The 13,151-nt window shown below is 19.7% G+C and overlaps 1 protein-coding gene across 5 annotated transcripts in view; it reads right to left on the reverse strand.

Moving 5' to 3' along the window:
• LOC102681103 overlaps positions 1-13,151 on the reverse strand; it is a 53,995-nt gene that overhangs the window by 35,627 nt on the left and 5,217 nt on the right. For 2 of the 5 annotated variants that reach the window (XM_006624232.2, XM_006624229.2), the window contains exon 2: positions 8,484-8,725. The exons of 1 other annotated variant lie outside the window; for it this stretch is intronic. In XM_006624232.2, the coding sequence (XP_006624295.1) occupies positions 8,484-8,511 (28 nt within the window). In that variant the 5' untranslated portion in view covers positions 8,512-8,725. The remainder of the gene's footprint in view (positions 1-8,483; positions 8,726-13,151) is intronic. 2 more of the 5 variants (XM_006624231.2, XM_006624230.2) reach the window with 2 other exon arrangements.

Genomic DNA, 13,151 nt, shown 5'->3' on the forward strand with positions numbered 1-13,151 from the left:
AAAAATAAATATATAATATATAATATAATAAAAAATATTAAATATATTATAAAAAATATATTTATTTACATTTAATATAGATAATTTTTTTTACAATTTTTTATTATGTCTTTATTATATAGGCAAATTTTATGTAACAATTATATAATATTGTATATGTATTAGTAAAAAATTAATATATTATTAATGAATATAAAGCAATATATTGCAACAAGTAAAATATTATCGAGATGTATATATTTTGATTCATACATTTAAAAATAAATATGTATATCTATGTAATTAAATCATCAAAATTAAATCACTTGATAGAAAATCTTTTATTCTATAAAATGAATTTTATTAAGTATAAGACTGTACGTTTTTTTTTTTAATTCTAATAAAGAATTGGAAACTTAATTATTTATATTTTCATTATACATACTTTAATTATGTATTATCATTATATTAATTTTTCATCAAAAAACATTAAATTTAAAAATCAAAAAAGAAAAATCAAAAAAATCAAAAAATCAAAAAAGGAAAATTTAATTTATATATATATAAGAAAAAGAGTTTTATACAACTTAAGTTAATTGTTTTTAAATATTATAAGAATAGTAATAAAGATTAGTAATAATAATTTCATTCATAATGATTCATATTCCTATATACAAATAAGAAACATCGTGCCCTTTAACTGATAGAAAAGACCAAGCAATTTGTAAAGCAATCAAAAAAGAAATTTCTTTATAATGAACAAAAGAGGTCGTGTCGGATAGGAATCGATATGAAACAGGTAGGCGGTCGAAAGCATTTCAACTTGGGGTAGAGAGGGTAGATGGAGGATTCGTCAGAGTAGTTGAACTGGCAGGGGAGACAGATATCGATTCCAAGCTGCAAGAGGAGAAAGAACCCCTCCCATCGCTCCATGCCCTCTTTCTAACCCATGCACTACGGGTCACCGGGTCAAAGCTCATGGCCGGCTTACTGTTGCTTCTATCTTTTCCTGTCACTGTTTTGATAGTAGTTCTCATATATTTCAGAACAAATAAAAATGGATTGCGATTTTAATTATATATCATAAGCAAATTCAAATGATAGATTGATTTTTGTATCTTTGTTGATTATACACGATAGAGTTTATTTTTACATAGCAAATATTACGAATATCATATTCATTTATATATTGTATGAAACTGAAATTTGATTCTGAAAATATGTTTTATAAAATCTCATTATTTAATAAAACTATTAATATTTCTTTTAATTAAACAAGATTCTATCAGTTGAATATCAATTATTTATTTTATTGTTTTAAAAAATTACGGATATATTTTTCCAATGAATGTTAATCTATTAACAAATATATAAATATGTTTCCTCTTTTGATACAAATATATATATATATATATATATTTAACAATGTGCTTTCTATATTTTCTCAATTATTAAAATTAAATTAATATTTTGACATATATTTTGTCTTTCATATTTTCCATATATTTTATGTAAATAGAAGAAAATAAAAAAAAAATAAAGAAAATTAAAAATTTTGATTATGAATTTTAAAAATAATTAATTTATTTGAATCGAAAGTAAAATAATCATGAATTAATACAAAACTGAGAATGAAAGAATGAGAGACGAAAGAAAATAAAAGTCGTTATGATTAAAAGAGATAGTAAGAGAAAAGTAAAATAAAATTAGAAGTGATTGTTCTTCTAGCGATTGCATTCTTCTTTGCATTATTCACTGTCTTCCTTGTTTTCGTCGTTACATTCTAATCTCTTTTTTTTTCTTTTTTTTTTATATTGTAAATGTTCAATAATTGATATTTCAGAAATATTTTCAATCTTCTAGAAATAAGAAAACTTGGCAATTAATTAAATCGTTAAATTTTTCTTAATCATGAAAAGATCAATGTTAGTAGACAAATATTTATGTCGACCATGAAATAATAACATATGTAATTAATTTTTCTCACTTTTAAAAAGTCTATTACAAAAAAATCTAATTTTTTTATAATGCAAAAAAATTTGCAAGTATAATCCAATCTGAACAATTATTCATTATTAATAACAATGCAATAAAATTATATATATATATATATATATATATATATATAATATATATATATAATGTAATAATAGTGTAATAATAATTTCTCAAGTCGTCATAATAGATTGAGTCATACAATTATTATTTTCCTATATTAAGATCGGACTCTTTTCATATATTATCAAGAATTATAAAATCTTCAATATCCAGCACTGCGAATTCACTTAGTAGATATTTGCATTATGAAACGAATTACTCCTCAATCTTTAAATATAAAGATCCTGTGTATAGTATGAATAATTTTATTTTCGAAATCAAATCATGCATCATTGATTATCATTTCAATCAATACTATAATTCAAAAATATGAATTATATTAAATAATTTAATAATATTAAAAAATATATTCAAACTACAGATATAGAAACAAATAAATTACGATCATCAAGTATTATAAAGTTTCGTTGTCGGGTGATCCTTGAATATTTATTATCATTTCGACAGGAGCCAGGCTCAAGTTCCAGGGACTGAACATTTCTGGAGTAGTGTGCACTCGAGTATAATTAGATGTCCCAGTTTACACGGCATCTCATTATGGAATCCATTCTGCCAGCCACAAAAGCTACGATACGTGCTTACAACGGCTGCTTTCCGTTCTCCACCCATTCGATAATAAGCTTGCCGCCTTATCGAAATTAACCATCTGCCTTGCCGCGTTTCTCATATCTCATGAGAGACATTGAATATGATTTGAAACAAGATAATCATTCAATCTTCATTCTTTTTGTTTCTTAATCCATTTCTTTTTGAGTTTCATTCGAATGTACAATTCTTTACTGGAATTATATATAGATATACATAGACATACTGAACATCTTTCAAATTTAAATGTTATTTTTAGATTAACTCTTTAAATGACATATATGATTCTGATGCAGTTTATAAAGGAAATTACTAATTGACGAAAAATAAAAAAAATGACAATATAATATAAGATATATTTTAAGAATTCTGTTTTTATTTATGTTGATCTTATTATTTCTTTTGAATCATTTTTGACTCAATTTTCTTATTGATTTTCTTATTATAAAAAAATTTATTCATATTTGATAAAAATTGAAAGAATTAATCATATATTTTAAATCTTGAAAATCTATTTAATTTTATAGCAAATATAATCAAAATAATTTTTATAATTTTGCAAATTAAATTTTTTATAATAATAAAAATGAAATATTATTTTATAAAAAATTAATTGATTTATACAAATATCAAATTATTCAAAAATATCTAATTCTAAACAGAAAATGTATTCAGATTGTATTATAAAAATATATTCAAATTTTTAAAAAAATTGAAAATTTTATCTATAGAAAATATTATATTCTATAGAAAATTTTATCAATTAATAATTTTTACAATAAAAAAACAGAAACAAAATATATTTCATAAATTTCAAATTGTAAAATAAAATTATGAGAATAATGAAATTTCTAATTATTTTGATTATTATATGTACATATATCGAATCAAATATTAATTTAAGTTTGAAATGAAATAATTAAAAGAGATTTGTATCAAGTGCAATGCAATTAAACGATAAATTATATTCATGAAATTATCGATATATATTAACATGAACTTAATTTTTACTATTCTAGAATATCTTTTTTTTCTCTCTTATGAATAAAATTTAAATTGTTTTAATATCAAAATATCTTTCATTCTTCATAAATAATTTTTTTACGGAAGATAAAAGAAAAAGATCTTGTAATACATTTGATAATAGCAAAAAGTATCTAGCAAAGAGATAGAGTGGAGAATTCAGTGTAATTAGTAGTTCATACTTGACCTACTTAAAAAACGTATCCATATGCTTACTACAAGGTTGTGTATCAGAGTGATTAAAATAAGCTGTCAATCAGAGCAATCAATTATGATTGTCTCTGAATTGTCTTTGAATTTAATTTATCGATTCAATCAGATATTTCAATTATAGATTTTAGAATTAATATCATTTAACAATCAAAATTTATATAGTTTTTGTATTATAACGATTTTATTAATTTTTTATTATCTCGAATTAAATTTTCAAAATTAAATTAAAATCCAATATATATTTTTAATTCTAAAAATTCAACATTCCTCGAAAACTAATTAATTAATAGTATCACGAACGGGAACAATAAGATACTATCAATACTAGCAATGTGATTATTGCTAAAATAATAAGATACCAATATGTGATTTTAAAATATTAAATTTTAATAATATTTCAAATAGAATTGCATTATTAATTAAATCATAATTTACAATCATGTACCACTAATGAATCGAAAAAATTGGAATGAAAAAAAAAATCTAATACAAAGGTCAAGCTATGAACATACCTTTTTTATAAAAAAGCTTCCTGATATCTTTTTAATTGTAATTTTTTTTTACCAAAATAAATAAATAGGATAGGAGGAATCGAGAGAAATAGCCAAATCGAGCCTATTGCTACCTTAAAAGTAGCTCAAGATTCATTAAGATTGATATATAATGTTATAATTAAACTACTATAAAAAAAAAAATTATTATTTTAATTCCAAATATTTTTAGTAAGTTTTAAAAAATTTTTTAATAAATAAATAAAATGATTTATAGATATTAAAAGATATTGCGATGTAATTAAACTAAATCATAAAAAAATGAATTTGATAAATTAATTATATAATGCTAGAAACTTAAATCCATGTTTTATTCAAGTTGCTTAATTTTAAATTTATTCCAAAAAAAAAAAAGAAAAAAAAATAATATAAAAGTAAGATTATTTGTACATATTATTATTACTATTTTATTATTTTTTTTTTTTTTAATTTTTATCAGAATATCTCGACATTAGAAAATTTTGTTTTCATTAAAACATTAAATGAAAGTAAATACTCCAAGTAAATTATTCGAAAAATATAATTTATTTTTTTCATAAAACTTCAATAAATCACAATTAACTATTCATTATTTTTTTTAAAATATGCTAAATAAAAATTGTTGCAAAAATTTCATTGCGAAGATTTTAATTTTATTTTAATTAATTATTATAGTTGAAACAATTCTTTCGACTGATCAATTCGAAAATATGAAATATTTAAACTTGAAAAAATTGTTTGAAATTGTTTGGGAAGATCATGCCTTAGATAAACAATCCTAATATTAATGATTCAGGTCATATGTAAAATCCATGAGAGGAATAAGAGCTGAGATTCAACGAGACAAATTTAGACTGTGACCTTCAGCTCAGATTTATCTCGATGTAGCCGTAGAAGTTCGATTAACTAAACATTTTATTTTTCGATTTATTATTTTAATTGTTTTTTTTTAAATAAAAATGCCAAAAACTTAACTGAGTATGTTTGTGATATAACGACGAATTCAATATTTCACTAAACCAATTAATTAATTAATAGATTAATTAATTAAGATTTCATTATTATATTATACTTTAAATAGATTTGTTTTGATAGAATTCAATCTCATATTTTTATGATAATTTTTATATTGTTTAATTATTCCAATTTTGTTTATCATCATAATGATTTTTTTTTCAATATCATAATAAAATTAAAAGAATTTAATTTTTTCGTTTTAAAATATATCTGATCATTTTCGTTCAATTTTTGTTTGTTCTTTAAAATGAATTATCAAGAAAAAAAAAATTATTATAAAAAAGAAAAATAAACCGAAAAAGAAAATTGTAAAAATTTCTTTGAAAAAAATAATTTTTGTGAAAGCAGCAAAAAGAAATACTGATTAGTTCAACGAAACAAAAGTTTCGTAACAGGAATATATATATATTTCACAGTTCATTTTTTAAATTTCTTTGGTGATCTGATAAATATCAAGGTTTCATAAACAATTCGATTAGATCAAAATTTACCTGCTCAATTTTATTATATAAAAAGATTCCTCTATCTATATCTAAAATTTTATGCTATTAATAGCCACATCATTTTCATAGTTATTGTTCTTTTTTTTCTTTTTGATATAAATATCAATATGTAAATAAATAAATAAATATATATGTTATAAAATAATATTTGATAATTTAATAAATATTTAATAAATAAATATTTGATAATTTAATTTAATCATTAACATAAACATTATTTTGACTTTTTATATTACCAATTTGAATAATTCTTCAAGAAGAATTATTAATTTAAATTATTATCCAATTAAAAATTTGTTTCAAAATTTATTAAATAATTTATTTTTTTATATTTTTTTGTATTTTGATAACATCAAATAAAATAATATCACTAATAATACAAATTATTAATAATGATTTTAAAATATGTTTCTATAATATAGAATTTCAAAACATAGTATAATTTAGGCTTTCTAATTCTAAATGTATATATATAACCATAATTGTTTACATTTAAAAAAGATATATATATGCATGTACATTTATGCTTAAAGAATACAAAGTAGTGTAAATTTAGAAATATACGTAAAAAATAATAAAGAAAAAAAAAATGATAAAAATATTGTTTTAGATAGAGGACTATGTCAATTTTATTTTTTCTAAAAAAAAAAAGTTAAAAAAATCTTAGTCTCATAACATATCAAATATTTTTAATTAAATTTAATGGATCTCGCATTATATTTTTTCAATAATGCAGCTTTTAAATGTTCCATGTATACTCCCGTCCATAAATATTGATATCTTCTTAATTGTAATATTTATCTGAAAAGAATTAAAAATCACTAATGAATTTCGCTAAATTTTATATATTTATTTTATATTATATTAAAATATATTTTTTAATTAATTATGTCTTATATAGAAGGAGGAAACTCTGATCACTTTAATTTTAATATATGTTTAATTAATTTAAATGTATTTGTCAATTATTTTGAGTAATTCTTTTTAATTAATTTAATTTAATTATAATTTAATCATAATCTATAATCTAATCGAATTCTTAAAGTTTTCAAAATATTTACAAAAAAAAGTATTATTATTATTGCATAGAAATTCAGTTATATATATGCAGTGTACATTAGCATATACCGACTTATCTACATCGCAATAACTGATGTCCAAAATATAATATAATGGATGAACCAATCAAAAAGCTACTTCTTTATGAATTTTAATAGAGTTAAAATATTTTAATATCAACCCATAACAAGTTTAAACATTCAATTATATTATGGACATTAAATCTTTCGATTAATCGATAATTTTTGAACAATCAAATTAATGATTGAAATTATAACCATAGACATTAAATATGATATTGATATTGCTCATATTTTAATCATTCAAGCATTTATTTTATATCCTAAATAAAAATTAGTGAAATATTTAATCCGTTATGATTTGAAATTAAAACATTTCAAACCATCAAAATCCGCGAGAAAATAATCTTTTAATAGATTTATTTCTTACATATATTAGGCATTGACCATTGCATCATGTTCCGATCGCACACATTGTAACGAATACATATATAAATAAAATTCAATGTATAACAACAATTTTTTTTCAAAAAAACACAATAATTTCTCGAAAACTAGGACCGAGTGACTGTTATAAAGAAAAAAAATTTCTATATTATATTCAAAAATCATCGAAATCAATAACTTCTAATATTATATATTATATATATATTATATTATATATAATATATAATTATCAAAATTTTGATATCATTATGTCAATTTTATTTTGGATTATGTTACTATGTATCATATGTATTTATACAAATATAAATAAATCTTAAATGACATTTTTGTATATCAACTTATATATCAAGTTATATTTGTTTTGAGCAATTAACATTAATATCTTGTAAACAATAAAAATCTATATATAACATAAAATGAAATCATACTCTATTGTATATGTTAGTATGGCAAAAGTAGAGGAAAAAGTTGTTTAAAATATTCTTTATAATATTTCAAGCTTATCAAAATTCATGAAAAAGCAATACAAATTAAAAAAAAAAAAGATTGCTGAAAACAATGCTTTTAATAATATATTTCAAATGATAAGATAGATGAAATTTACATTATGTTAATTCTTCAAAATTGACAATACTTATGGACGAGTGTATATCTCTTATTAAAACTATGTATATTATATAATATTATATAACTATATACATATATTATAATATGTATCACGTGTTGATAAATTGACAATTTGAAAGAATGCAATTGATTGGTTGATTTGAAGATTCATAAAAATAAATATAAAAAAATAAATATATTTATTGAAAAGTTTAATATATAGATCAAAATCAAATAGTCGCAGTATCTATTTTTTTTTTTTTTACTGTTATATTTCGATTAATAAGTTAACAATAATATATTATAGTTATATATAATTATATATTTTATACTGTAATTTGAACTATTGGAATTAAAAAATGACAATTGCTAGAAAAAATTACCTCTATTAATGGACACAGGAACCGGCATCGATGCGACGAGAGAAAGGATATCAGTGGCAGTGATATCGTAAACTCGAACAAATATCTTTGTCGATTTCCTCTTCTTCCTCCTCCTCTTCTTCCTCTTCTTCCTCGTCCTCCTCGTCTTCGTTTTCAGGACGAGGCACGGATTTAGTAGTCATCTCCGTCTTACCCACAGTCGCGAGTTCATCATCACTATTATACTCGATATCACCTACCCACTCAACAAACGCGGAAATAAATATTTTCAATAACGCCATTAGGAAACATTGTAATTAATCACAAAATAATCCAAGCAAACAATTTATTAACAAACAATATTTACAAGATTTTAAAAAAATTTATTATTTATAGATTTTTGATTTATAGATCAAGGAATCTATAGATTGCATTTCAGCTAAATATTAGAAATTTCAAAATATCTTCTTAATATATTTCCATTTATAATTTTAAAATATTAAAAAAAATTATAATTGTTTGCAATTTGAAAATATTATTTATATTCTATTTATACTCTATTATTACTCTTATTATTATTATTACTCTATATCTTCATATATATGAAAAATAGAAATATAATTTCAAACGTTTTAATATTTTAAAAGATCGATTAAGGCATAATAGTTATTAAAATCAAAGATTTCTTTAATTGTAGAATTTAACTTTTTAATCTTTAAATCACATTATATATATTATAGTTTATTTCTCATATTATAGTTACATTTTTAAATATTGGAATCGCTGATATGAATTCCAAAATCTTATCTATATAAATGCTTCAATAATGTCAATCTGCAGATTAACTTTTTCTTCACTGATCTCAATGAGCTTGAAATATATTATAACGATTTTTTGACAATTTTTTCCTTTACATATAACAATAATCGGCTTTAATTTTCAAGTTATCCGCAAAAATTTTTGATATTATATTATATATTGAATTCTATGCATATGTGATAATATATGTATCAATATGTGATGGTTATTTATCAATTGTTTATGTAATACATAATATATAGAGTGGCTAATTAATCAATATGCAAAACAAATAAACTTGTAAAAAAGTCTATTTTTTTTTATAAATTTGAATAGGATTTTTTTTTTTAATGTATATTCAATGAAGTTGATATCATGTCAAATTAAATCAATGAATTACAATCATTTTCAATTTTCAATTGTCTAAGAGTTTTATATTTTTTCTTTATTTATTCCACAGATTCAAAATATCATAAAATATCGAAATTTATAAATATTTAATTATATTATCTATATATCTATTACACCATATGTAAATAAATATTTGATAAATGGCAGATATTAATGTATAGTACGTATAAGTATATATAGTTATATATAGGCAAAATACCAAAAGTTTTTGTCAAACTTGAAGATTGTCACAAAAATTTGTTCAAAATGATATTTTCTAACAATATTTTTCAAGATCATTGAAATTGATATGAAAAAATTCATGTTCATTTATAACAGAGATATCGAACTTTTTCCTCGCTGACGATATTCAATTAATCAATTCATATTTCAATTCTAGAAACTACACGATTCTCTTTCTCCATCAACAATTTTCTCATAAGCATCCATTATATATTGTATATATTATATATTATATGTATAATCTTAAATATTTACTAAAAAGAAAGAAGATTTCTATATTTTCCTAACAACTTCTTCTTCTATATATATGTATATATAATGACAAGCTTGTTTATGAATTTGTGTAACAACTGAAAGAGAAGAGTGAAGTAACTTACGGATAAAAAGGATCTTTTCTCTATGGGTTTATTAAAGAGAAAATAATCATGATTTACTGATTAGAGCCATGGGTTCGATATCTCTGATCTACATAGATGTATTCGATAATTGCGTGCAAAAATTTCTGGCTGAAAAATTATATTTTTCGTTTATCTCAAAAGGAATATCTAAAATTATCACTAATATTGGCTAAAAAGATATCACAAATAAAAAAAAATAATAAAAAAAATTTATTTATTAATTATCTATTAACTATTTATTATATGTATTTATTTAGCAAATTATTAAACTAATTTATATAAAAATTTCAATATTCAAAAAATTTTCTTTTCACTTATCATTTCACAAAACAACTTATAATTATAATTATTATAAGTTTAATTATTATATCTTATAATTATTAATTTTATTAATAATTATTATTAAATTATTAATATTTATAATTATTATTATTTATATTTTTAATTATTAAATATTAATATTATTAATATTATTAAATTAATTTATTATAAATTATTGTTAATATATTTTGTAATTATGTCTTTTGCATTGATAGTACCACAGTATCACAATTCTGATATGATATCGATTAGTCTCAAAATAAAATCTAAAAGAATTTTCTTCCATTCTTTCTTTAAAGTTTAGAATAATTATTTTGTTTTGATATTTAAATTTATTTATGAGTTCTTTCAATTAGTACAAATGTTCAATTGAATTAATATCCAAATATTCTGCTGATTAGATCTAAATTTTTATATTTTTAAAAAATAATCAATGTTTAAACTTTTAAATTTTTATGTGTGTATAGTTATAATCGGAAACTCAATTTTTTTTGTGCGTAGATTTTTATTTAAAATATCTTGATACTATTCATATTTCCTTTCAAAATCAAACATATTTCTATCCCAAGTGGCTCACAATGGTCATAAGCGAAAAAAATAACTCAGATATTTACGTTTCTTACATTATATTTTACACTTGATATTCGGTATTTCATATTTTCAATTTGTCGCATATATTGTTTTCCACCATTTTTAAATTAAATTTCATCTGCGAAAAGACGACATTTTTCCAATTAATTATTATTAATTATCCAATGTAAATCTTCTTGAATGAATCTTAAACGAGACTTCTGATTTTTTTTTCATTAGTAATTAAAAATTTTTTTAATTACATCTGTTCTATCGAAAAAATCAATATTATATATTATATAACTATCTTGTTATAATACAATAATTAATATTACAATTTAATTCGTGTATTATATTAATGTTAACAAAAAAAAATTTAATAATAAATTAATAATATTAATAATAATTTTTCACAAATGACACATAAATATCTAAAGTAATTAAACAATGATTATTCTTCAAAAATATAAAAGTTCTAATCTAAAAATCTGCTCAATTTGTAGATTAATCCAATTGAATATTTATAAAAAAAATTTAAACAACGCATAGATGAATTACAAACATCAAAAAAAAAGAATTATTCGAAAATTTTATTATTTAAAGAAATAATAAAATAAAATTTCTTCAAATTTTATTTCAAGACTAACCAATTTCATATCATGACGCTATGCTAAATAAAAAAAGATATAGTTATGAACTATTAACAATAATTTATAACAAAGAATAGATTAAAAATATTATTGTATTATTAAGATTTTTTTTTTACAAAATAACATGATTTAAAATTTTTTCATTAATTTTATTTCATTTAATAGATTAGTTTAATGTGAATTTTTATAAAGTATTTTAAATATTTTAAATATGCATAAAATAATTAAATAAATAATATTACTAAATGTAAATATTATTATATAAATATTATTATAAAAAAAATTATTTTATAAAAATTATATTTATAAAAATATTATTATAAAAAAATTAATAAATAAATAATATTTTATTAATACTTCTTATATTATGTCTTTTTGTTTGTAATATCTTTCTATCTAATATTAATAAAATTTATTTTACATATTACTTTTGAAAATAAAACAAAAAATGCCAGAAACTTTTGTATGCAACTTATATATAAATATTTGTATGCAAAGTATATATATAAGTATAAAAAAAAAATCAATTATATGAATAAATTATAAAGTCTGTTCTTTAATAAAATATTGTCTTTAATAAAATCAATTATTTTAAAATTCTTATTTTGAAAAATTTCATGTTTAAGAGAAATTAAAAATTTTAATAAATTTTGTAATAATAATTATAAAATGAAATTGAATATAAAATATTATTTTTAAAAAAAGTTATAATTGTATCCGCAAAATTATAAATTTCAGTCAATTTAATTTTAAAGTCATTTACTATAATATCCTTTGCTACAACAAGTACCTATGATGATTGTTAACGCCTTTTTACCAAACAGAACTTAAGCAGTTTGTAGATAAAAAGTATAAAGATAGGAAATTCCCATAGTTGTTTGATGAAAAGCTGGATAATTAATAATAATCAATTGAAGGTATTTGATATTTATTTTTTGCAGGATGTACGCACTTCTTTCCTTTTATTTTTAACACATCAATTGTACTATATCAATTGTTATTTTGATACATTGATATTCCATTATATATTTTTTTCATATGTTTATAAAAAAATATATATATAATTTCATAAGATAAATAATAAAAAAAATTTAAACAAAATATAAATAAATAGGAAAATAATATTTTTGTAGCGAAATTTAAACATATTTATAATTAAATATAAATTAAAATATAATAAATTCATATAAATTTTTTATTTCGATATTATAATATTTTATTATTTTCTGATAATTTTATAAAATTAAATAATTAAAATTTTAAAATAAATAGAAGATATTGAAAAAGATATATAGAAAATGATACATAGAAAAATTTGA

Source organism: Apis dorsata, unplaced genomic scaffold (genome assembly GCF_000469605.1).
Source record: "Apis dorsata unplaced genomic scaffold, Apis dorsata 1.3 scaffold_1001, whole genome shotgun sequence".
In the NCBI taxonomy this organism is placed as follows: domain Eukaryota; kingdom Metazoa; phylum Arthropoda; class Insecta; order Hymenoptera; family Apidae; genus Apis; species Apis dorsata.